This window comes from Zootoca vivipara, chromosome 5 (genome assembly GCF_963506605.1).
Source record: "Zootoca vivipara chromosome 5, rZooViv1.1, whole genome shotgun sequence".
Lineage (NCBI taxonomy): Eukaryota > Metazoa > Chordata > Lepidosauria > Squamata > Lacertidae > Zootoca > Zootoca vivipara.
Window position 1 is genome coordinate 87,648,995 of NC_083280.1, and position 25,139 is coordinate 87,674,133.

General features: G+C 44.8%; 2 protein-coding genes across 3 annotated transcripts in view; one reads left to right on the forward strand and one right to left on the reverse strand.

Moving 5' to 3' along the window:
* Window positions 1-223: 223 nt before the first annotated feature.
* BLOC1S2 (biogenesis of lysosomal organelles complex 1 subunit 2) lies at window positions 224-7,821 on the forward strand. 2 transcript variants are annotated; one of them, XM_035137855.2, is made up of 6 exons: window positions 224-357; window positions 1,272-1,388; window positions 2,742-2,861; window positions 3,950-4,054; window positions 4,512-7,331; window positions 7,725-7,821. In XM_035137855.2, exons 1-5 carry the CDS (start codon window positions 285-287, stop codon window positions 4,541-4,543), a joined length of 447 nt encoding a protein of 148 aa, XP_034993746.1. In that variant the 5' UTR covers window positions 224-284; the 3' UTR covers window positions 4,544-7,331; window positions 7,725-7,821. The 2 variants fall into 2 exon arrangements, with proteins under 2 accessions (XP_034993746.1, XP_034993747.1); XM_035137856.2 differs by lacking the exon at window positions 7,725-7,821 and adding an exon at window positions 968-1,154 and having other exon boundaries at window positions 258-357; window positions 4,512-6,552.
* Window positions 7,822-8,979: 1,158 nt separating this feature from the next.
* The window catches only part of LOC118096274 (uncharacterized), a 25,243-nt gene continuing 9,083 nt past the window's right edge, over window positions 8,980-25,139 (reverse strand). The window contains exons 3-7 of the mRNA XM_035137854.2: window positions 20,260-20,421; window positions 16,046-16,229; window positions 14,539-14,690; window positions 12,041-12,159; window positions 8,980-9,086 (exon numbers count right to left, since the gene is read on the reverse strand). Coding sequence (XP_034993745.1) covers window positions 8,990-9,086; window positions 12,041-12,159; window positions 14,539-14,690; window positions 16,046-16,229; window positions 20,260-20,421 — 714 coding nt within the window. The 3' untranslated portion in view covers window positions 8,980-8,989. The remainder of the gene's footprint in view (window positions 9,087-12,040; window positions 12,160-14,538; window positions 14,691-16,045; window positions 16,230-20,259; window positions 20,422-25,139) is intronic.

The following is a 25,139-nucleotide window of genomic DNA, read 5'->3' on the forward strand; positions in this document are numbered from 1 at the left end:
AAGCGTACCCGGAAGCCCGCTCCGAAGATAAAGGAGCTCCCTCTACCCAAATAATCATTATGACGTCTGCAGACGAAATCTCACCCAATCCGTGGACAGGGAAGAGACCACATGACGCACGCACACACACCCCTTTTCCCGAACCGCCCGGCGCGCCTGTTTCTGACGCATGCGCAGCGGGCGGCGGAAGCGGTGGATAAGGAGAGAGCGTCTGGCGGAAACCGGAAGTATCCTGTGGTGGTTTTTCCCCAAGCGGCGGAAGTGGGGGGGGAGGCGGATTTGGAATGGCTGCCGCCGCCGCCGCCACCGCTGTCCCGCCTGAGGAGGACTCGGAGGCCAGGCGACAAGGCCCCAAGCGTAAGATGGAGTGGGTGGGGCCTCTGGTCGACGTCACGTGCTTCCAAGGGGGGAGGCGCTTTCCCAACCGTCACCCCAGCAAAGGGGGTGTGAGGGGATTCCATGCACCGAGACGGACCCATTGTTGGGCCCACCTACCTCAGTACTGCCTGCACTGGATGGCAGCAGTGGTGCTGGTAACGCCCAGGTCGCAGGTTCAGTCCTATGCCCTTTTAAAATGTGTGTGTTGGGGGGGGCATTGGGCTGTTGTTTCTATTTTTATTATGTATTTTGTGGTTTTATATCTTGATTTTATTTTGTGAACCACCCTGAGACCCCCTGTGTATAGGGTGGTATATAAATTCAATAAATAATAATAATCCCTGCAAATTCCTGCATTGCAAGGAGGTGGACTAGATGATCCTCAGGGTCCCTTCCAACGCCACAATTTGATAATTCTTATATATATATATATATATATACACACACATACATACATACACACACATACGCACGCACACAGAGAGAGAGAGGGAGACAGGGAATCTCTCCCAGCCTTGCCTGGATCATGCAATATATACGGTATATTTAAAAAAATGCATTTATATCCCACCTTTTCCCCCCTCCACAGGACACAAAGTGGTGTTTGTTGCTCTCTCGCCTCCTCGTTTACCCCCACCCCAAACAACCACCCTGTGAGGGCAGTGTATTGATACAGTGCCCAGAACCAGTTTGAGGGCGTAATGGCACCTTCCCCCAGCAGTATATCCTGTGCAGCTTTCAGGCTGTTGCCTAGATGGAGGCTGCAAACTAAACAGGTCTGCTTGATGTTGTTGGTATTGTGCTACATGTCAAGGATTTCGCATCAGTAGATACAGCTGGTAAGCAGCTAACCTCTTGTTTCCCTGTTTTCTTTTATAAAAAAATCTGAACAGAGGATCCTGCTGTTGAAACAGCAGAAGAAGCAACAGAACCAGCCGAGGCAGATATCAATGAACTTTGCAAGGATATGTTCAACAAAATGGCCATTTACCTAACAGGTGAACTGACAGGTAAGTTTATATTAAATATAACATGCAGCAAAATCATCAGTGTGTTTTCATGCCAGAGAGTCCCACTGATTTCTGTGTGTCTTTCTTCCAAGTGTGAACATCCAGAATCTTGTGTCTTCTACATCTCCCAAGTAGAATAAGCATTTCTTGAGAAAATTCTCAGACCAAGCCACATATACCAGCTCAGCTCTTAAGAATCTCATGTTTTTCAGGAATGTCACTATATCACACAAAGGAGTAGAGTTGATCCATGTAGCATGGCTTTGCTAGGAAACTCTCAGAACACTGCTGTTCTGCTTGTGCAACAGACTTCTGCTTGCACAATGGAACTTTCCCCTCCTCTCCCCTAAGGCCCCTCATACCCTCAAAACACGTTCCAGAGGTTGAGGGTCCTTTCCTTGAGCAGATTGGGGATGTGCAGAGAGAGGAGCAAAAAGGTGAAGTCCCATTGCATGAGTAAAATAGTACTTACTTGCACAGTGCTGGATGCAACACACTTTTAATTTTCTTCTGGCTACCCATGAGACATGAGTGTATGTCTGGGGGATTGCGGTGAAAAAAAGAGGCCCTTACTATTGTATGCTTAAATATGCATGGATGTCAGGCATCCATATATATTTCTTGTGCTCCTACCTTTGCTTGCATGGTAAAACAAGGTAGGCAGCCACGGTTTACCAGGCCCCTGGTTACATTTCAGCTGAGAACCTTTACTTAATGGCTTCCAAACAAGCGAGCCAGAAAATAAAACCAATTGGTTTCTGGATTTTGACTTGTTTGGAAGCCATTCACTGTAAGAGGGAGCTGTAATTAATTGTGGCTTGCACAACTCTCAGTTGCACAAAGGGAGGGATGAAGCAGAAGGAGAGGGGTTATAAAGCTTGTTATTATCTTGGTTTATTAAGCTGAAATTTGATTGAGCATCGTTGTAGAGTAGGAATCCAGATCCCTGCTGATGCTACTCTTGCGCTGTACAGTTCCCTGATAGAGGCAGAAGTTAGATAACCACCGGACAAAGGAGTGTTCACCTTCTTTTGAGGCAGTCTGTTAACAGCTGGTGCTATCAAGAAGCTCTTCTTGGTGTTTAATCTAAACCCCCTTTCTTGTAATTTGAATCCACTGGTTTAGGTTCTACTGTCCCAAGCAACAGACAACAAATTTGCTCAATCAAATTTGATCAGAGGTTTAAATTCCATGTTTATAATAGCCAGAGGAGTGGTCAACTGGAGAGGTGTGGGACTACTGTGCTACTCCATTGAATTTTAGCTGAGATTAAAATGGCGTCTTGTAAATAATTTACATTTTTTAAGCTGTTCCCCTCCCCTCCCCTTTCTCTTTCTCTCCTTCATTTTAAAGCCACTAGTGAAGATTACAAACTCCTGGAAAACATGAACAAACTGACTAGTTTGAAGTACCTTGAAATGAAAGATATTGCAATAAACATAAGTCGAAACCTGAAAGACTTGAATCAGAAATGTAAGTAGAGAGATACTTTCATTTGTGTCTTGTAACATGTTTGAATTATAGGTTGGATCTATGTCCAATCACAGGGGGTGGTATAGAAATATAATAATAATTCAGATAACACTGTGCACCACCAGGGAACTTTTGCAGAGCGGAAACTTGCAGCAATTAATTTGTTAAATGTTTGCACAGGCAGCCCTCTCTGAATGCAGAATGTGCAGTGAAGTTGCTAAGTATTATCCTGAATGGGTGGGCATGGTGGATGTTGGAGTCATATTGGGGTGGGAAGCAGGTAAGAGTTGTATTTAAAAGTTAAGAGTGCAAAAGTTAAGAGTGGGCTTAGGTGTTAGTGGCATGTAAGAGCCATGGGGGAGGAGACTGTACTTGGCAGTAACATCCCAGTGTTTTTAGGGTGGCTGGTGAGTCTAGGAAGTTGGAGCAATATCAGAAAGTGTGTGTTATTTGGGGATTAAACTTCCTTCCTTGAGATTGTGCTCCCCCCCCCCAAAAAAAATAAATCTTTTCTTTTAAACCCAACATGTTTTGGTTAGATTTTTATTGCCTTGTTTGATGTACTTTTAATGTATGCTATGCTTTTAATTTGAAATATACTAGCCAGCAGTGTCTTGCAAGGCCAATGTGGGGCCCCATCCTGGGCTTTGGGAAGGAGGTGGCAGGTCCTGTTGCCTCCATCCCAAAGCCTGCTTGCCTGGCTTTGGGAAGGTGGCAGAAGAGCTCTTGGACATTCAGCACCAGCGAATACTTTTTTTTTTGTTTCAAGGTTTTGAAAATTGAGGTGCACATTAGATTTGATGGTGCATTAGACTCGAGTAAATACGGCATTGAAAAGGATTTTGGGTGACTATACTGGGCAGGCCAGGAGAGTCTCTTCCCATCAGAGTAGACAATATTCTGCTACATAGGCTCAGCTGCATAATCTTCCGTTCTTACTTTGCAGTTTGACGGTTTTGAAAATATACCAACTTCTGGCCACAGATCTAGTGACCGAAGAGGTGACGCAAGTGGTACGTACGCCTTCAGTGAGTCAGCAACTAATCCTTGTTGTTTTCTCCCCACCCTCACCTCTCACTTCCTCCAAGATGCTGGACTTCAGCCGTACCTGGAGCAAATCAATCTGATTGAAGAGCAGGTGGCAGCTTTGGAACAGGCCGCATACAAGCTGGATGCATATTCAAAGAAACTTGGTAAGTACTTTTGACATTGCTAGAAAGTGTGCAGAAACGGTGCCTATTTTACCCCTTTTCCACAAGGAGGGGGGTTGCATCCCCTCCATGAACCTTGACAAGTTTTACCCTTTTGGAACATGATATATCTGTGGAGGTTGCTGTTGTGCCCTAATAGATTTCCAGGGTGTCCCACTCAGGTTTCCTAAAGAAATACAAGGCATGACTGGCACTACAAAGTGTTAAAATGTACCCTGGATCATATTATTGCAATAGCCAGAATACTCCATCTGTGGAGAACTTTCTGAAGTTGAAAGAGGTGCGTGGACCCGGGCAGTGCGCTAGCCACTGAAAACAGCTTCTGGATGTTCAGTCTCTTATGTCAAAGTGGCACTATATGAGGCTGTGACTAAGGTCCTGGATTCATAACTGAAAGGGAGTTTGCTCTCCCTAATGGCTGTGTGTTTGTCTCCCGCAGAAGCAAAGTACAAAAAACTGGAGAAACGGTGAAAGAAGTGCATTGCATATCAGGACTTTTCTTCGAGAATACATGGCTTTCTCCTCTGAAGAAAACTGAACTTTACAAAACTTGTACTACAAAACTACCATTGGAGAGAGTCATGTGGGCACTCTTAGGAACAGTGGTGCCCCCCTTTTGTTTGAGGCAGAGACATCTTTCCCTTCTCGTAGAATCTGTTACTTTTTACTATTCTTGTCACTCGTTTTACAGAAGACTTACCAGTAGAAGCTACTGTTAATGGCTTCAGCCAGGGGCCCCGCAGTAACTTAACTGGGCAGTTCTGTACCTCCTTCCCTATTGAGCAAGACCGCAGTCCCTTCTGTGCTCTGAAAATTGCTTCATTTGTGAACATGGAAGCTTCCAGGGTGTCGTGTTGGCAGGTGACAAGGTATGGCCTTGCAGCAAAGCAAGTTCTCTCGCCGTGCTTTTTTGAGAAATAAACACGTGGAAATTAAGGTGGCCCTTTTCTTCCTCTTCCGGGGGGGGGGGGCAGAATTATCTTCCGCTTCATCCAGTGTGGTATGAGGGCTGACTCTCAGAATTACCCATGCGGCTCATCCAGACTGCTGTTTCTTTGGAGCCTGTGCATGGAGAGAACTGGCTGTAGCTTGAGTCTGCCGGACTCAGCAATTTTTGGACATGGAGTGAAGACAACTGGGACAGGAGCAAGTTGCAATCTGTAGCTTCCGCATGTGTGTACCAGCTTGATACAGAAGTGGAGAGTATGTTACGAAGAACCAGATGGGGCAATGGGTCAGTAGGGGTCATGTGATCAAGAGAGGTGAGAGCGATGACATGAATTAATTAAATTAACACTAAGCTTTCGTTGTGCCAAGGCTGTATATGTCTAGAATTTTGTGTTTGAATTCTACATTGGTACGCTCAACATAATTCTGAGTTTAGAAGAACTGTAGATTTTGTCAGCACACATCGAGACTTGTATCCTAGCATGATTTCTCAGGTCTGGATAGCATCTAGGAATATGAGCCCCTCTCCCTGTTCACAGTCCCATGCTTGCTTTGGGAAATTGGTGCAGTTTTTTTTTTCCTAATTGTGTTTTGTAGCTTCCTCTGTGGTTGCCACAGCTATGTTTATTGGCAGATGTGGCACTGCGGCATCAATGAATGCTAATTATATAGGAATGCACTGGCAAAGACCTTCCCTAGAATCTCAATTGCCAGTTCTTCTACAAAGGCTGGAGTCTAGAAGTCTAACTCCCGGTCATTCCCCTATCCTATCAGCAGCACTGCCTCCTACAGTTCCTTGGATGAGTCTCAATTATGGCACTTGTCTCTCCTGAGAATATGCCGAGCCTGTGCAACAAATATTTTGGGGAAGAAACACAGTCGATGACTATCTGGTTTGATAGGGCCTCTTACCATGAAGAGGCAGCTATACATAATTACTCATAAGTAGCCTCATTACCTTAATGAGGGCTGTGAGGGTTTTTCCAGCTGGTCTACAATTTTCCAGTGGTTAAAGATTTCTATCTGCAACATACAGCTAAAAAATACTGGGACTCTCTGCTGCTAAGCTCCTGCATTAAGAATCTCAACACTTTATGGGAGTGGACGGCTCCTAAGAACAGTGGGGGGGGAGGATTTGCTGCCTCGAATAGTTTCCAACCCAGTTAGCATAAAGCAATTTCCTGTTTTCCTAAATGATTGATCCACCTGGCTCTGCAATGCTGACCTTCCGTGGCATGAGCTCTCTATTGTTTCAGACAGGATTCACCCACCTACTCACAAGGTACCAGGAATTGAATGCAAATGAAAGGTTCTTACTACTTCATGCCAGTCTGCCTCAGGGTATAGCATCCGACTTCTCCAAAAAAAATTTGTATTAATTTTGCTCAACAACAATTCGGTATAATTCTGGTGACACAATAATTTCCCGTAGTAAGTGAAATAATGCACAAGGATCTTTAATTTTTAAACAGCTATTTCTATAAAAAGCCAAAGCTTGATATTTCCAGTATTACAATCATTGTTCCACAAGATACAAAAAGGTTAAATGGAGGAACACTCCCAGAAATGGTTTTTTTTAAAAAAAAAAAATCCTGATTTTTAAATGGTGGTGACTCAGATGTGCACTGGTGAATTTCAGCTTAGCCCCTTAGCAATACATACTGAATAGTGATGTGATCCAGACTGAGCTTTCCTTTGAAGTGTACTTCCAATTCACCCCCAATTCTTATAGACCTTTTTTATACCCACCCAGGGCTTTCTGGATGGCTTTCTGATATAGGAGCCCCACAGAATTTCAGCTTTGTGACTTATTTGTATCGACAACCTATGTTGATGATATGGGTGGTAATGTTCGTCACTAGCTAGGAGCACTTGTAGAAATACCGTAATTCAATTTGCCTTGCTCTGTGGTAGCCTGTTACTACTACGAGGTAACATTTGTGGGTCACAGAGATTGTTGACAAAGTGCCCGTGATTCAGACTTTCCTCGCAATCAGGGTGTCGATGTTTTATCTGTGCACCGAGTTTCAGCTTAACAACCATTTCCCGAATTCAAATACCTGCCTTTTTATCCCTTGGAGGTTAATCTCAACTTTTTTCAGGGAGTGAAGATTCAGTTAGAAGAAATGGTGCAATCGGAAAACAGTAATCCTTCTCCTTCGAGCACCATTCCAAACTGCTGTGGCTGCTATAAAGCAGAGTAAAAGATGTTGGAATCTTAGCGTGAATGTGCAGTCTGTATAGGCGAGAACACGTCTTGTGGCCTCTGGAGGAATGGCGAACCTCGAATGCAGAACTCGGATCAAGAAAGGTTAGCTGCCCCCTGATATATAGTTTGGCCAACTGCACATTATATAGTCTAGCTTAGCAATTTCTCTACAGGCTTTTCTGTACATGCAGTAAACATAAATCTGTGCAGGGAAATCCCTCCCTGATTTTTTGGTGAATCACCTTGTGTGGAATATAGGCTAGACACCTTTTCATTCCTCAAGTCGCATCTAGTTTGATCCTAAAAATTAAACATACTACATAGCATTCTTTAAATAATATTTATGAAAATGTATAATCTTCCATACAATATAAAAAAGAAGAAGAGGCTGGCTTGTTTTATATTTTAAAAATGTGCATATAAAAGCTAAGGACTGTTTTACCATCTGAGCACATTTTTACAAGTCAATGCAGCATGCAATCTTAATTGTTCCAGGTTGTGCTACCATTGCTGAAACACCCCAGCCACTGGTGAAATGGGATTCTCTGCTTGTAAGTAAGCCTCTGCGCTGTTGAGCTCTTGCTTGTAACCTGGTTTCATCGACACTCAATGGGTACCGCCCCTAGATACTGCTTTTTATATCACCCTGTTGTCAAATACCCATGCAGGTTTTGGCCTTTAAAGGGGGGGGGGACCCTCCCAGAACACTTCTCTGTTCTCCTGCATAACCACTTCTCATTTAAGTTGGTTTGTCTTTTAGCGGAGATATCAGGCAAAGCCACATTTTCTCCTGTAACAATGCCCACCGTTTCACAACATTCTCTTGCCACTTTCCCTCTCTCTTAATCACAACTAAAAAAACAAAAACCAAGCACAGTTTTGCTTAAAGAAATAAACCAGCTCCTGCTTCCTTTCAAAATTCCTTTTCCCACCATTGCTTTTAAACTACTCCTTACACTGCTGCTGCATGATCTGGCCAATGCGAAGGTACAACTAAGATGGAACCCACTTTCCTTGCTCCTAAAAAACGAGCGAGTCTGAAGAAGTTGATGCCAGAGAACTGGCAGCCGTTGGCTTCATTGCGAAGAACAAATGATATACCAAGTCCAGGTATTATGAGCACATCTATAGGATGAAATTGGCTCTATTCCACAGTGCGTACGTAATACATCTGTTTTCTTCGTTTGATTTTGTTGCAACAGTCTAATGCAGGCTACCCCTCTGGAATTCCCCAGAAAGTAACTTAACACAGTTAACTGCGGCCAAATATATCTGGATACGTAAGTTTAAATTGCACAGGAACCAACTTGCTTCTCAGAAAGAATCCATTTACCCAGTCATCCTGGAGGGTTATAAACCAAGCAGTTTCTGACAAGTCTCAGCATCTCAACCTTCGGAGCTCAAACGCTTTTCTTTCTGAAACAAAGACGCAATAAGCAAAAGTAAGTGTAATTGGCCGGTACAATCTAGTGTTCTCACCTCCAGCATTTTGACCAAATCGCAGAAGACAATGCTATGGCTGCATGCTACTTATTACCTTACAAATAACTACATAATAACTTTTCTTAAAGTGCATCTGAACAAGGAGTCCTTGAAAGGTCAGGTCCTGCATTTGAACTTCGACAGCAGGGTCTGCTAGCGCTAGCTCTCTTCATTTTGAACGTTGAAAATGGCCAGAAAGAGTTAGTTATATGACATCACTGTGTCACGGTGGGGGGAATTCTGCTCAGCCACTTTCCAGCTCTCTTACCTCTATCTAGTCAGAAAGGCCAAAGGCTTTCATTCCTTGAACTTTGTCCCAAGGCAATCATCGAGTTCCTTTCTGTTTTCCTCGAATCCAAACACGCAGAATCTGGCCTGAACAGACAGGTAAAAGTTACCGTTAATGCAAAGCACTGGGAAGAACGGCTGTAATTTTCCGCATGTTGTTGGATGATAAAAACAGGCACACCTGGCACCAGATATTTTCCGCCCATACTCGAAACTAAAATCCCAAAACAGCTGCTCTTCAAAACATTTGTGTAAGCTTTCACTAATAGTTATCAAGGGTAAAAACAACCTACTCCCCAATCCCTCGCTGCATTGAGAAACAAGCAAACAGGCATGGGAGAAGCAGATAAACACAGACATAACATCCATCCTGCTACAAGGAGGCACTGTTGCCCTTCAATGACCATGAACCAGTGTAGGGTAGGAGCTGGGCCAAGATGCCTTCAAATTCACATGTGGGTCAAAATGTGGTTCACCCCACCTTTGCTGCTGGCCAACTCCCTCCTTGCCAATCTCCCATCCCATTTTACAAGTGAAACACTTGGAGAAGGCAAAGGGCTTCTTGACATCTCTCTAACTGGAAACGGTCCTCCTGAGTATGTCAAGAGGTATGTAAAAAGAATAAATATTTTCTACAGCGGATCGTGGGATTTCTAGGGGTTTTTTTTTAATTGGGGCTAAGAGGGAGTTAAGGCAGGCTATTTAAATGTACAACTCCAACCCTGCTGTCTAATATTATTTTAGTTTTAAGACTGTTTTGTAACTAAGCTCTTAAAGCAGCAGACAACATGATGCTTCTATTAAAGCAAACGAATGATATTGAAATTACAAATCATAGCGTGGGAGAGCTAAGGATTTTTGCCACTCGGTTCTGCTGCACGTATAATATTGTTCTTCCACTGAGGTGAAGGGATAATGTATAGCAGCAGATGTTTAGGCACTCTCTTCTCCTTTTGCTGAAGATTAACAATATTTTCTGTTGCATGTAGTACACAAGTGAGAGCAGTTTGAGGTGTAGAAGCGAAACTGCTGTTTAGGAATGAAATTAGGAGCTGCCCTTTCTCAAAAGGAAGGTAAGCTGGGCTTCCAGTTCATATTTCAAGAAATGTCCACAACCCAGCCAGATGGGCAGGGTATAAATAAATTATTATTATTATTATTATTATTATTATTATTATTATTATTATTATATTGATCCCCAGCTGTTCTTGCTCACAGAACCCATTTTGATCTCTTCCGCCTCTGTATTTGTTTCAGCTGCTCAAACAATAGCAGGACGCCTGTCTGTCCCAACCCAGTTTTCTGTTCCAGCTGTGAAGCCACTCTGCAGGTGGGGGGCTAATAAAGGACTACACAGCTTCAACTGGAGCCCTGAGTGTAAATACCAGGTGTATTTGATATTCAAGTGCACACGACAGGAGAATCCCAGGCGGAATGATTAAACAGCTGCTCATCCCACTGGAAATCAAAAGACACCGACGGTCATTTCAGGAAAGACACTGGGCTCTGGCAGAATCCCCAGCTAAAGAGACATGGGGGGTTCACAGCATTGCATAACACATCTGTGTGCGCAAACAAGATAATCCATTTTCTCTGTCCATGGCCAAAAAACCCCCAAGAAAACGAAAAACAAACAAGAACTTGGAAAATTTGGGTGGTTGCAGCTCCCGGCCTATATGGACCAGCATAAACTCAGATGTATGCTACAGGCAAAAGTATTGTCAACCTCATCGTTGCCAATGCTATGGTCCATATTTTACATATTTATTTAAAGTATTCCTAGGACACCATTCAGGGCTGTGCCTTTGCAAAATGGAGGAGATACATTGCTTAATAGACACCTCAAACAACAGCAGAAAGCCTGTCAAGATAGACAACAGCAAATCAATAATTTATTGTAAGAAATCAGTGCATGGATAGCTCAGCTGGTTAGAGCGTGGTGCTGATAATGGCAAGGTGGCAGGTTCAGTCTTCTTATGGAACAGCTGCATATTCTTGCATTGCAGCGGAGCAGAGAAGCCTCGGGGTCCCTTCCAGTTCTAGGATTCTATGAAAACACTTATGCATTGTAAACTTAAGTGAAACCACAGGATTTCAGTATGGGAGGGAGGGAAGAGATAGCTCACAGTCACGTAGTCTATAACACATTAAGGAAGTCAGCCTGGAAGAGGTAACATTTAAGGCCCATTTGAAACCCTGCGCTGAAGCAACTAAATGCAATTCCTCCGGAGAAGAGCCAGCCTGATGAGAATGGCAAGGAGGGCTCCAAACCTGGCCATGTTCAGGAAGAATGCTTAATAACCCTCATCTTTTATTGGTGAGCTACCCAATGCGGAACTAGCAGCTTGTCCAGGCTCTCTGATTTCATAGAACCGTAGAGTTGGAAGGGCCCCCAAGGGCCATCTCATCCAACCCCCTGCAATGCAGAAATCTCAACTAATCCATGACAGATGGCCACCCAACCTCTGCTTAAAAACATCCAAAGGAGAGTCCACAACCTCCCACTGTCGAACAGCTCTTACTGTCAGAAATGTATTCCTGATGTTTAGTTGGAATCTCCTTTCTTGAAATTTGAAGCCATTGGTTCAAGTCCTACCCTCCAGAGCAGGAGAGGACAAGCTCTCTCCATCATATGCAGACAGGACTTTGAAGCCAACTCTCCAAGTTTAGGAATCCAGTTACTAAACCGCAGTAGTTCTACAATGTGCAGGAAATAGCATGCAGTCCAGAATAGGGCCAGCCTCCCAGAATCTTTGCTGCCCCCAGTACCCTTGCACCCTCAAATGAATATTCAGATCAGCCACACCGGAGTTTACTGTGGATGTGAAGCTGCTCTGCATTTTTATTTTTTATCTTTTTCACAGCATTCAACATCCTCCCTTATCTTAGTGGCAGCCACACTTTATCAAGCGCAGGAAACACCAAGACAGATATCGGAGGCCTTAAACTGAGAGTGTTTGTGAGAGTGTGGATGAAAGTTTGCAAACTGCACATGGAAACAGCATCCCGTTAACACCTGAGTGTAGCCCTAGGAAGCTTACCTATAGAGCTGAGGGCATGACCTTTTCAAGGCAGCTGATGACAAGCCCAGCCTGCTCTGATTCCTTCCCCTGCTCTTTCTCAGGAGGTCTCTCATTCTTCCCCAGGCCGGATTGTCACCCTGCGGAATATGCAAAGCCATTTTAGCACAAGGCGAGTGGACATGAAAACGGTTCCCTAAGCTCACACACGGTCCCCACAAAACTGGTAAACACAAGGTGCATGCTTGAAAGGTGAAATCTCTTTTTCTCAAAAAGGTTCAGAGTAGCCTCTTTACGGTCAGTTATTTCGAGGCAAAGGATACAATTTGCGATGACAGCAGCTTCCGGTATACTGTAAAAGAACAATCCGTGATGATATGCTGGCATTGTGAGAAACACAGCCCAGGGGAAAAAAAGCCTGCAATAGCTGCAGGTGCCTCTGGGCTCTCAGCATTTAACGGGAGGAATTCGCTCACAAAGTGGAACTTTAGGTTTGTGCGATTAAAGCACAATGTCACCCTAGCGCACTAGTCACACCTTTTTTTAAAAGCAGGCTTTTGTGGTTTGGAAATGATGAGGAAGTGCATTGAAAAGTACTGAACGAGTGCATGACAGATAGGAAGTCGTGTCAACACGCTGCAAGCAAATTTGGATGAATGCTTATTGTCACAAGCATATCGGAAGAAAAAAATTCAATAAAGGCCAGGCAGACTCTAACCGTGTCAGGATCTCTCACTGGATAAGCAGGCCATCTGGAGAAACTGAGTTATTTAAGAGGCACTAGTGAATGAGAGGGGACTCGCATTGCCCATTCGCATGTCTCTGGAGGAGCCTTCAGCGAAACTGGGCTAGCACCGAGGATCATACTGATTGGGTGCTTTTGATTTGTAACCCATTCAAGGGTTTTAAGAAGGTGCCTATATTATTATTATTATTATTATTATTATTATTATTATTATTATTATTTATTTATTTCTACCCCACCCATCTGGCCGGGTTCCCCCAGCCACTCTGGGCGGCTTCCAACAAAATACTAAAATACAGAAATCCATCAAACATTAAAAGCTTCCCTAAACAGGGCTGCCTTGAGATGCCTTCTAAAGGTCTGGTAGTTGTTGTTCTCTTTGACCGCTGGTGGGAGGGCATTCCACAGGGTGGGTGCCACTACCGAGAAGGCCCTCTGCCTGGTTCCCTGTAACTTGGCTTCTTGTCGCGAGGGAACCGCCAGAAGGCCCTCGGCGCTGGACCTCAGTGTCCGGGCTGAACGGTGGGGTGGAGACGCTCCTTCAGGTATACAGGACCGAGGCCGTTTAAGGCTTTAAAGGTCAACACCAACACTTTGAATTGTGCTCGGAAACGTACTGGGAGCCAGTGTAGATCTCTCAGGACCGGTGTTATGTGGTCCCGGTGGCCACTCCCTGTCACCAGTCCAGCTGCCACATTCTGGATTAGTTGCAGTTTCTGGGTCACCTTCAAAGGTAGCCCCACGTAGAGCGCATTGCAGTAATCCAAGCGGGAGATAACCAGAGCATGCACCACTCTGGCAAGACAGTCTGCCGGCAGGTAGGGTCTCAGCCTGCGTACCAGATGGAGCTGATAGACAGCTGCCCTGGACACAGAATTAACCTGCACCTCCATGGACAGCTGTGAGTCCAAGATGTACCCGGAGCATAAAATGTTGCATGATAACTGATCCCCTATCTGAGAACTGGAGTGATGCCACCCATGAGTTCCATTCTGCCTTCAGAAGCAAGAGCCACTTGCCAGATGGCATAACCCCCATGCCAGCAGCAGCAGCACCACACAGCAGGAATATGCCATGTTTTTTTGTGTGATCCACAAGGAATTTGCCCTCATAGTCTAATTAACAGGGTATTCATTATGCTATTAGTGCATAATGAATATCTGCATCATTTCACGTGGCTCTCTAAAGTAATATATATATATTTACGACAAAGGAATGCTCTTGTTCTGAGCCAGGCGCATTCTTAATTTCAGCAGGGGGAGCAGTATGTAGGGGGAAATTCAGCAGAGGGAGCAGAAAGTTAGCAGCAGCATCCAAGGGGAAATTTGGTATGAATTGCTTTCCCTAAGCGATTACTTACTGAGGCATTTCTGCTAATGTCAAAGCCCAAGAAAGAAACAGAAGAGAGCATAGAATTAATATTGGGAGAATGCCTTAGAATCGGCTCTAAAGCCTTCCAGTCACCATGCATAATTGTATGAACAGTGCAAAGCAGTTTAATGGAAGCAGGTCGAGGGTGCAATCTAACCCCCACCCCACCCAGCATGAATGGTTTTGCATTGCCCTGTTAGGATACAATCCAAAGTGATCTTGAGATCACCCAGTATTATTATGAGAGCTGTTCCTTTGCAGACAGCATGAGAAGATGTGTAGGAATGTGTAGGTAGGTAATAGCAGCTGCTGTAGGACCAGCTTCCACTGTAAAAGAGCATCCGACAAAGGGGGGGGGGTCCAGTCCACAAAAGCCTACGCCACACAGACATATATCGCTCACCCTTTTCATGGCTGGCTCCTTTAGGAGATAAGCTTGGCCGTCAGTCGCACAATATCCCTCCCTGCACTCATTCTCTCCGCCTTTCTTTCCGTTCGACAGCTGTAACTCCATTATCAGCTGGTTATTTTCCGGATCCAGGCGAACATCTCGTCCTGCAGTCAGAAGATTTATCGATGTAAACAGGTAGCTTATGTCGTCTTGCTTTTTACCAGCTGTCACAACCGTTCAGAGTTAGAAAAGCCAGCACCTAGCGTCCGTTTTCTGCCATTGCCGCCTTGTGCAATGGCGAAGGGAGATTTGGAGTGGTCCAAGACATCTCGCCGCCTGAGACAAAGGGTAAGATGGTGTGCCCCCCCCAGCTTTCTATTCCATGCGCAAATGCCAGCCAGACTTGAAGTATTGAATCTTACTTCAGTCCTTGTGATGAGAAAGCACACTCTGCTGCAACTGAGAGCAGCACAGGGCAGGCCGCCTGGCACATTCAGCTCTGTTCGTTTAACACCTTGCTGCCACTTCCAAGCCACCTCATCCTGTCTAATGGCAGGGCCGGCCATGAAGGAGATACACAGCATATGCAAAGACTAAGCTAGAGAATGCCATGATGTGTTGGTTACTCAGAGATCCAGGCCAAAGTTACTGCCTCCCCTCCAACATTTTTCTGATGAAAACAGGGACATGAATAATAACAGTAGTTATCATTTATACCCTACCCTGCCCATCCGACTGGGTTGCTCCAATCACTCTGGGCAGCTTCCAACATATATAAAATATAATAAAACAGTAATCATTTTTTATATAAAATTTTTTTTAAAACCTTCCCTATACAGTGGTGCCTCGGGTTACAGACGCTTCAGGTTACAGACACTTCAGGTTACAGACACTTCAGGTTACAGACTCCGCTAACCCAGAAATAGTACCTCGGGTTAAGAACTTTGCTTCAGGATGAGAACAGAAATTGCGTGGTGGCGGCGCGGCAGCAGCGGGAGGCCCCATTAGCTAAAGTGGTACCTCAGGTTAAGAACAGTTTCAGGTTAAGAACGGACCTCCAGAACGAATTAAGTTCTTAACCCGAGGTACCACTGTACAGGGTTGCCTTCAGATGACTTCTAAAGGTTGTACAGTTACTTATCTCCTTGGCTTGAGGGTTGCAGAGCTCCATACCCTCCAACATTTCTCCGGTGAAATTAGGGACGTCCTAAGGAAAAGCTGGACATTCCGGGATCAAATCAGAAACTGAGGCAGCTTCTGTAAATCTGGGACTGTCCCTGGAAAATAGGGACACTTGGAGGGTCTGTTACTGCCCCTGTTAAAGTGATGGCTGTGTTAGAAAGGAATTATCTGGGAGCAGATCTGGTGGAAAGTATGTGCTTTGTGTAATGTTGCCCGTGTCTACTCAGAAATGTCCTATTGCATCCACCCACTGAGCGACTGTGGCTACCGATTAAGACCTATTCCATAACAAGTGCCTTTTGCATTAAGGTCCGTGGGCCAAAAGACGGAGACCTACCTTTGCTTGATTTGTCACCGCTTCCTCCTCCTCCTTCTGGAATGATTGAGAGGTCAGACATGTTTCCGTTCTGCACCAATAGGCTGTGCGGTCTGCTCTTCCCAGGAAAAGAATTCTTCCCTTCTTGGTATGAGCTCAACAAAATCCTGGCAGCTCCGCAGGAGCAATGCTGTAGAAAACACTCCTACGCCAGGTGAAAGAGGAGATATGCCTGAGTTTAATTTGCAGCTAGTCAAGAGTATGCAACTTGGCGCCACAAGATATCGCAAACAAATTGCTGGAATTCCATGAGAGAGATGGCCAGCTTCTTCCATGGGAACTGTTTGGGCAAAATAAGCGTGCCTAACACAATCTAGGAATAGTTAAGACAGGTAGGTAGCAGTGTTGGTCTGACATAGTAGAAACAAAATTAAAAAAATCCTTCCAGTAGCACCTTAAGAGACCAACTAAGTTTATCATTGGTATGAGCTTTCATGTGAAAGGAATGCTACTGGAAGGAATAATCTCAGAATATAGTGAAGCTTCACCCCAGAACACTTGAGACCCTTTTGGAGACCCTACTTGCAGTTTTTCAGTTGTATGTTCAATTCTACAAACATAAAATACGATTTTGACATTCCTAAGTATCTAAATTCTGCTCCAGATACCAGTTTCTTTGTGAAGTTATCCATAATAAGCATTTCAGAGAGGTAAAATCCCTTCAATATTTTCATATGCACCATTTTGCATATGTTATATTACCACTTAAAAAACAGAACATTATATGTCTGGTTTAACAAGAAGCTCAACAAACGAAAAGTAAGATGACAACAAACCGAGGGTTATTCCTATATAAGTTACCCTGATTAATATCACATTTAAAATTAATAACAATCTATCTTCGTATGTAATACCTGGATACTGATGGAATATAGAATTCTAGTTGCTGCCAGCATATAAGAAACCAATCCTCTATGCTCCCACCCCACTGAACCTTCCACATAACTTAAAATACTTTTTTGGTTGACTTTTTATTTCCCCCCATATGACATATGACATTCCCATCGTGTGTGGAAAAAAGTCCCCCCCCCTCTCTTTCTGACACTTCCAACAAGTGGCCAGGTTGTTTTATTGATTGTGTGTATCTTTACTGGGGCAATATAACATTTGCTCGTTGTTTTAAAACAGTTTTCTCTTGTTGCCATGTTTAAACAAAATCTGTATGTGCTTTTACAAACAAACAAAAAATTCCCCAGATATCCGCTGGGAGATTGTCCTGAGCCCTTTTCACCATGTATTCCTTAACTTGTTCTGACTCTGTATCGTATTAACAAATTAGTGCGTAGATTTTATTTTCCTTTATTTACAACTAATACATGCCTGTTGGTCTTCGCTTCTGCCTCTCTTATCTCACACACAACGAGAGATACCTTGATGACAACAGAGGGAGGTGAAGCTGATTCTCAAATGGCTCTCACATTCCAGGAGAGCCCTTCCACTGAGAGGCATCGCCTTCAGAGAAGCAAAGTCCTTGGCCACTCAGCCAGAGCCATCAAGATAATCTCCAGATGCCCTGCTTCTTTCATTAACCTTCTCTTGGCCAAACCTCGGGCTTACAACCAAGAATTGCAGGGCTGTAAAGGAGACTCTTGAGAGTCCCATGGACTGCAAGAAGATCAAACCTATCCCTTCTGAAGGAAATCAGCCCTGAGTGCTCACTGGAAGGACAGATCCTGAAGCTGAGGCTCCAATACTCTGGCCACCTCATGAGAAGAGAAGACTCCCTGGAAAAGACCTTGATGTTGGGAAAGATTGAGGGCACAAGGAGAAGGGGACGACAGAGGATGAGATGGCTGGACAGTGTTCTCGAAGCTACGAACGTGAGTCTGACCAAACTGCAGGAGGCAGTGGAAGACAGGAGTGCCTGGCGTGCCTGGCGTGCTCTGGTCCATGGGGTCACAAAGAGCAGGACATGACTAAACAACTAAACAACAAGGAAGCCATATTTATAACAATAAGCAGTGCTATTTTTCGAGAAAAAATAGGTGCCAGAGCTCACCATGAACTTCTCCCTTGTTCTCTTAGAATGGCAATGGCACCCACCTGAGATGTCGGCTCAATAAGATATCTGGAACTAACAAGTATAATTAGCCTTGACTTTTGGAAGAAAGATTCTGCCTTTTAGGCCTAATCTCAAGAGCTAGAGAGATCAAGAAACAAGGCTCGTGTGTACAGCCATGAGATAAAAGGCAAAACCTGTCCATTTCAGTTTCTCTCCTGTTTGCATCCTTAAGTTCAGTTCGCCCGGTTGTGCATTAATTTGCAAATTTTTATTTTAAAAAAATCAGCAAGTAAAAATATGCATGCATTTTTCACCTGCGTTTCTCCTAATACAGTACATGCAATTTTTTTCATGCAATATCTCATCTAATTCATTTGTTATTTTAATCAATATGTGCATTTTTCTGCACATGTTTGGGTCAGAGAACTGCATCATAAACTGAGAGAAGTGATCACGTCAAAGCTCTGTTATATTCAGTTACTGGTTTGGGTAAGAATTAGGTAGTTTTGTACCTTGTGTACAATATAGAGGTAAAGGGTACCTTTTTACCTTTACAATATAGATCTTTCAGGTCATGCACTTGGTCAGAGAAGTTCAAGAACTGCGGAACTCTTGTACCTCTGCCCTCCCCACTTGTGGCTCCAGGGACATTTAAATCAGTGTTTAAAGATGTTTGCTTAACTCAGTCTGAGCTGTGATTAGTATATTGCGCAAAAAGTACTTCAGCTAAGAGCACGTTCTGTTCATTTTGCAGAATTCTGTTTTGCATTTTTCCAAGTGGAAAAGAACTTTTGTATGATTCATAACACACGCATGCATTATGAGCTGGACAGAATCACATTCTAAACCAGGTAACTGTGGACTACATACATACAACATGGCGCTATACTCTCTGCAGGACAAAATCACTATAGGCACTATGCACAACATCATGCCATCTGAAAACTTGTGAGAATAGCCGTGATCCTAAAACAGGTATCCCCAAACTTCAGCCCTCCAGATGTTTTGGACTACAATTCCCATCTTCCCCAACCACTGGTCCTGTTAGCTAGGGATCATGGGAGTTGTAGGCCAAAACATCTGGAGGGCCGCAGTTGGGGGTGCCTGTCCTAAAACCAGGTCCCCTGTGGGGAGCACAGACAAAAATTGCTGGATTATGCAGCTGAAGATGATGTCGGAAGGATGAGAAAAAGAAGGGATTTGATACAGGGGTGTCCAAAACTTTTTTCAAAGAGGGCCAGATTTGATGAAGTGAACAATTGAAATTGTTGAGCTTAACCCCAAAATTGTTGAGCTTTTAAAAGGATTTAAACCCAGAAAATAAACCACCACCGGGGCCGGATTAAACCGACCGGCGGGCCAGATTGGGCCCCCTGGCTGGACTTTGGACATGCCTGGATTCGAAGAATACAAAAGAGATGATTTGGGAGATGGCAGGAGACAATCCAAGCACAAAACCAGCTGCACGGACATCAAAAAGACAAAACTGAGGAAGGAGATAATGATATGACTAATCAAGAGGAAGCTGAGAGATTACATTCTTTTCTCAGCTCCAACACTGTCCTGATCTGTGACCTTGACAGAGACACATAATGTTGCTTGTGTAGACTGAGCTGGAGCCTTCCAACTTGATTCTATGGTAACTTTCCAAGACTACAAAACAGGAGAAAGCAGCAAACTGATTTGATGCTCAGATTAAAAATAAATTTGGGAGGCAAGCCTGCAAAGATCTGCTGGCTGAGGGACATTTAGAAAGCGATGGAAGCCCACCCGTGCCAGAGGATCTTGAGATCCATCCCGGGCGTAATAGAGCTGTTCTGCTGACAGAAATATGGCGGCAAAACAGGACGAAAAGGGGTTGAATCGTGGCTGGGATGTGGGCATATATCTAATCCTGAACTCACTCAGGCAAAGACCTGGTGGACAACAGAAGTTTACATCACTTCTCTCCCATTGAGAGAAAAAAATACACCCAAACACTAGTACCAATGCTAGTACCATCTCTGATTTATTGTCTGTGTTGTGGCCTTCTACCTTTTTTTCCTGCCATGTTTCCTTTTGAGCGGAGAGTTTAACCCCTCTGGCTGGGTGGGCACAGGGAGAAGCAGAGGGTCAGCTGGCATTCTACAACCTGGCGAAAAGGAGTCCTGTGCCCGAAACCCTTTCTTCTTACCTCTGTTAGCTGGTTTGCTTTCTGCTCCTTCTGCAAGCTGCCGACCTGCTTCTGTAATCTCAGGTTGTGCTCCTGTAGCTGCCCGATTTTTTCAATAAGTTGGCAGATGTGTTCCAGATAACCCAGGCCTGAGCCGTGGGCCTTGGCAATTCCTTGGTTCGCCTGCAATGAGGAAGAAAGCACCCCACAGATGTTGGGTATTTTTGGTTCAAACACACACAATGTTTCCAGAAAATGTTGCAACCTACCCGCTGGTCCTATACCGGCATCCGCAAGGAATTCTCAACCTAACCAACTTGACTGTGGCTCGGTTAAGACTAGAGGAAACCCAGCCAGATGGGCAGGGTATAAATAATAAATTATTATATAGTCCTTGGGAGATGCTCCATTGAAACAGAAATTTACTGCTCCCATTGATGCAGTTAAGTCCATGCAAAAGATGTTGCCCATGTAGGCAAAGAGGTTCGGCATCTACATAATATCTAGACTTGAAACAGCAAGAGACTGCCTTGGGTGAAGAGAAGACTCAAACCCAGCCTATTTCCCCATCATTCTCTGAATTTGATACTGTGCTTCAGTTACTGGGCTGCATCAATAGGAGTATAGCATCTAGATCCAGGGAAGTAATAGTACCGCTGTATTCTGCTCTGGTCTGACCTCACCTGGAGTACTGTGTCCAGTTCTGGGCACCACAGTTCAAGAAGGATACTGACAAGCTGGAACGTGTCCAGAGGAGGGCAACCAAAATGGTCAAAGGCCTTATGAGGAACGGCTTAGGGAGCTGGGTATGTTTAGCCTGGAGAAGAGAAGGTTAAGGAGTGATATGATAGCCGTGTTCAAATATATAAAAGGATGTCATACAGAAGAGGGTGAAAGGTTGTTTTCTGCTGCTCCAGAGAAGCGGACACGGAGCAATGGATTCAAGCTACAAGAAAGAAGATTCCACCTAAACATTAGGAAGAACTTCCTGACAGTAAGAGCTGTTCGGCAGTGGAATTTGCTGCCAATGGTGGAGTCTCCTTCTTTGGAGGTCTTTAAGCGAAGGATTGACAGCCATCTGTCAGGAATGCTTTGATGGTGTTTCCTGCTTGGCAGGGGGTTGGAGTGGATGGCCCTTGTGGTCGCTTCCAACTCTATGATTCTACTCAAAATAGGCAGGGTAAAGTGTAGGGCTTTTCAAAAGAAAAAAAATTGCACCATGGTAGGTGATTGTAATTTGCATGTGTAGCCTGTGCTGCTACAACTAGGGGCAGGCTTTGGAAATCTGTGGTAAAACGCCACCCTGAGCATGGCAAAAATTTGGCACCCCCAAATGGGTCTTCTCAGTTTTGCGCCCCCTCGGATCAGCACCCTAAATCCAGCACTGGCTACAATCGGGGGACTTTAAAGACTCAGGGCAGTGGTCCACAGCACAAATGTGTATATGGTAATTTATGTGTATGGATGCAAATGCAGGTGTCTGAGCAAATTAAAAAGGCGAGTTTGCTGTGGTCTCTCCAGCACTGTGATTTGCAGCATGCCCAGCAGGGCCACTCCAAAACATCACAACTCTATCACACAGCTATGCATTTTCTCTCTCTTGTGTGTGTGTGTGTGTGCCCGCATGCAAGCTTTGCAGCTCAGAGTCACATTTTTTTACATCAAGAAACTTGTTTAGAACTGGAAATTTGCCAGCAATGATGGTGGAGTGTTGCACTGCACCTTCACAGCGTTGTGAATTCAAACTGGGAAGCTGGACGTGCCAGAACGGAAAAGCAACGGCCCCTTTGTAAATAAAACTTGTTTCAAAAACAGCCGGATGGGTTGCGCCACAGAGCAACCCTGCAGGAAATCACAAAGATCACTCAAAATCGACGTTAATTCTTTATAAGTAAGAACGCGGCCGTCACAGGCTGGGCTGAGGATCAGGCGTAATGAGCACCTGCAGCTCATCCACAGAAGCTCTTGCCCCATGAATCAGTTGTTGAGACAGAAAGTCCCCACTTCCCCACATCTGTCTGAGCCCCCTCCTGTCCAGGGCTTTTCCCAAGCAATGTGAGACTATACCTGCATGAAGCCCAACTCTCCTCCACCCTTTTCATGCCTCTTCTGGTTCTGGGAGACCAGCTGGGAAGGGAATTTGTTGCAGCAGGAAGGGGAGGGAGACACCCATGATTCTTCAGCAGCCTGATTCATCTCTGCTTCTGATTCTGAGCCCTGTTACCTCTTCAGCTTCCATCACCTCCTTCTTCCAAGTCCTCTCCCTCTTCTCCCTCTGACCACTCATCGTTGTCCCACCACCACTCCCCTAGATCTGAGCCTTCTTCCCATTTGGACACAATATTTTAAACCTGAAACCATTCTGGTATTATACTTCTATTAACCACTTCACACCCAGAACCAAACAGCCCAGAGTGCCAACTTCCGAGCTAGCAAAACCAACCAGATTCATGTCATACCTGAGTAGCTGAAACTGACTTCCATGGAAATCAAATCTAGCCAACTTAAGTTTTATTCAGAGCAGACCCACTGAAATTTACGAGCGAAATTTTCGTGGTCATGAATTTCAATGGGTCTACTCTGAGTAAACGTTGCCTAAACACCAACCCATGTTCAAAACCCATTCTACACAATAGACAGCATTCCAGAAAAATGGCCTGGGACAACCAATTTCTGTGCTAAATGAACCAACCAAATCCACTAGTTAACGCATAACTAGCTGGGATTCATGCCGTAAGCCATGAAACGTCTACAAATACTGTTCTGATACTCATTCCAGGCAATAAACCCATATTCCGGGGGGGAGGGGGGAATAGTCCAGGACAGCAACTTGGCTTGATGGGATTGAGCAGCTCAGGCATGGAATCCTTGGTGCAGCGGGGAGGTCGGTACACCAAAAGGAATCCTGTACTGCTCCTATTGCCCAACTTCCAGAACATGCACTCAGAAAACTCGGTCTTACCAATAGGACGCCCGGTGTAAACTAATGACTTCCTAAAAATCACTGCAAACCCCTGCCCCCCCCCCCCCAGATGGCCTGGGTTGCTGTGCGTAAGAGAAACCTGGTGGACAAGCAGCGGCAAGGACAGGCCCATCTGCGTCGTCCAACCAGGTCTCTGTCACAATCCTCCATCCACAATCAGGTCGTGGATGGCAGTGGTCTTGTGAATCATTGACCTGGCATTGCACAGCAGCACCTTCAGGTCATGTGGGTATCCCTTGCCGATTCCAATATCCGTCCGGTCAGGACCAGACCCGGAGGCAGGGATAGTCCTCAAACAACGACTAAACCTGCCTCCTCGGTAATGACATGGTCTGGTCTTAGCGTAACTCCTCCTCCTACCCGTGACCACTGAGATCGGTTGTCCCAGTGCATCCCCCCCTGTGGAATCTGCCCCAGCCATTTTGCTGGCTGGGACCCCCTCCCGGGTAGCCCTGACCCCTCCCCTTAAAAACAAAATAAAACCTCTGTAAAAAAAACAGCAAAAAACGGAACAAAGAAAACCACAAAAAAACACAATAAAACAATAAAACCAAGAACAGTAAAAATTACAAACATACCAAAATACACCAAAAGTGTGCATTACATTGAAGCTGCATGCAAAAAGAAGTAGTAGTTGTAGTAGTAGTAAGGGACCCCAGTCAAAGGCAACTATGGGGTTGCGGTGCTCATCTCACTTTCAGGCCGTTTGTCCACAGACAGCTTTCTGGGTCATGTGGCTAGCATGACTAAACTGCTTCTGGCGAAACCAGAGCAGCGCAGGGAAACACCGTTTACCTTCCCGCCGCAGTGGTACATATTTATCTACTTCCACTGGCGTGCTTTCGAACTGCTAGGCTGGCAGGAGCTGAGACAGAGCAACGGGAGCTCACTCCGCTGTGGTGATTTGAACCGCTGGCCTTCCGATCAGCAAGCCCAAGAGGCTCAGTGGTTTAGACCACAGTGCCAGCTGCATCCCAGAAGCCACATGTAATAATATGCCAACATGCTTTTGTAATAATAATAAAAATAATATATTATTTATACCCTGCCCATCTGGCCGGGTCTCCCCTGCCACTCTGGGCGGCTTCTAACACCCATCAAATTACATTAAAATATCACAGATTAAAAACTTTCCTAAACAGGGCTGCCTTTAGGTATTTTCTAAATGTCAGGTAGTTGTTTATCTCTCTGACCTCTGATGGGAGGGCGTTCCACAGGGCGGGCGCCACTACCGAGAAGGCCCTCTGCCTGGTTCCCTGTAGCTTTGCTTCTCGCAGTGAGGGAACCGCCAGAAGGCCCTCGGCACTGGATCTCTTTCGCAGAGTGCTTTCCACCTGAGTGAGGTTTGAAGTGACCCTACCTGGAGAGTTTAGGTCAGCTCAGTTGGTTAGAGCGTAGTGCTGATAATGCCAAGGTTGCGGGTTCAATCCCTGCAAGGGCAACCTGCCTATTCCTGCTTTCCAGGGAGTTGGACCAGACAATCATCAGGGTCCCTTCAAATGCTACAGTTCTATGATGCTATGATTTCCTGTTCCAATACACAAGTCCTTTCCCTTTCCTTCCTTTTGCATTCTTTAATCCTAATATTCAACTTAATCAAACGCTTCAACTCTGCAAACCATCACACAAATCAAATTGATATTTTCATGGCTCTCCATCCCAGCAGCCCCTTAATTAATTACTTCCTAAACCGCTTGTTCCCTTCCTTCCCTGAATGAGCTGACTTTAAAGGCGAACAATGAAACTACCTATTTAATTTAACTATCCTTTGCATGTTGTTGTTGTTTTTAAAGCCTTGACTATGAGTGCTATTTCACTCTTATCATAATAAGAAAGATCCTTTCTTCTTGTTTGGGACTTCTTAGTGAGTTTGGTGATTCCCAAGACCTTCTGTTTGCACTCAGCCGCCACAGAGATG

What these genes read in the sequence shown, in the direction of transcription:
- BLOC1S2 (XM_035137855.2), top strand. Translation starts at nt 285, where the DNA reads ATGGCTGCCGCCGCCGCCGCCACCGCTGTCCCGCCTGAGGAGGACTCG. An exon ending in CAGGCGACAAGGCCCCAAGC is followed by an intron (nt 358 to 1,271) that starts GTAAGATGGAGT and finishes AAATCTGAACAG; the next exon opens with AGGATCCTGCTGTTGAAACA. An exon ending in GAAAGACTTGAATCAGAAAT is followed by an intron (nt 2,862 to 3,949) that starts GTAAGTAGAGAG and finishes ACTTCCTCCAAG; the next exon opens with ATGCTGGACTTCAGCCGTAC.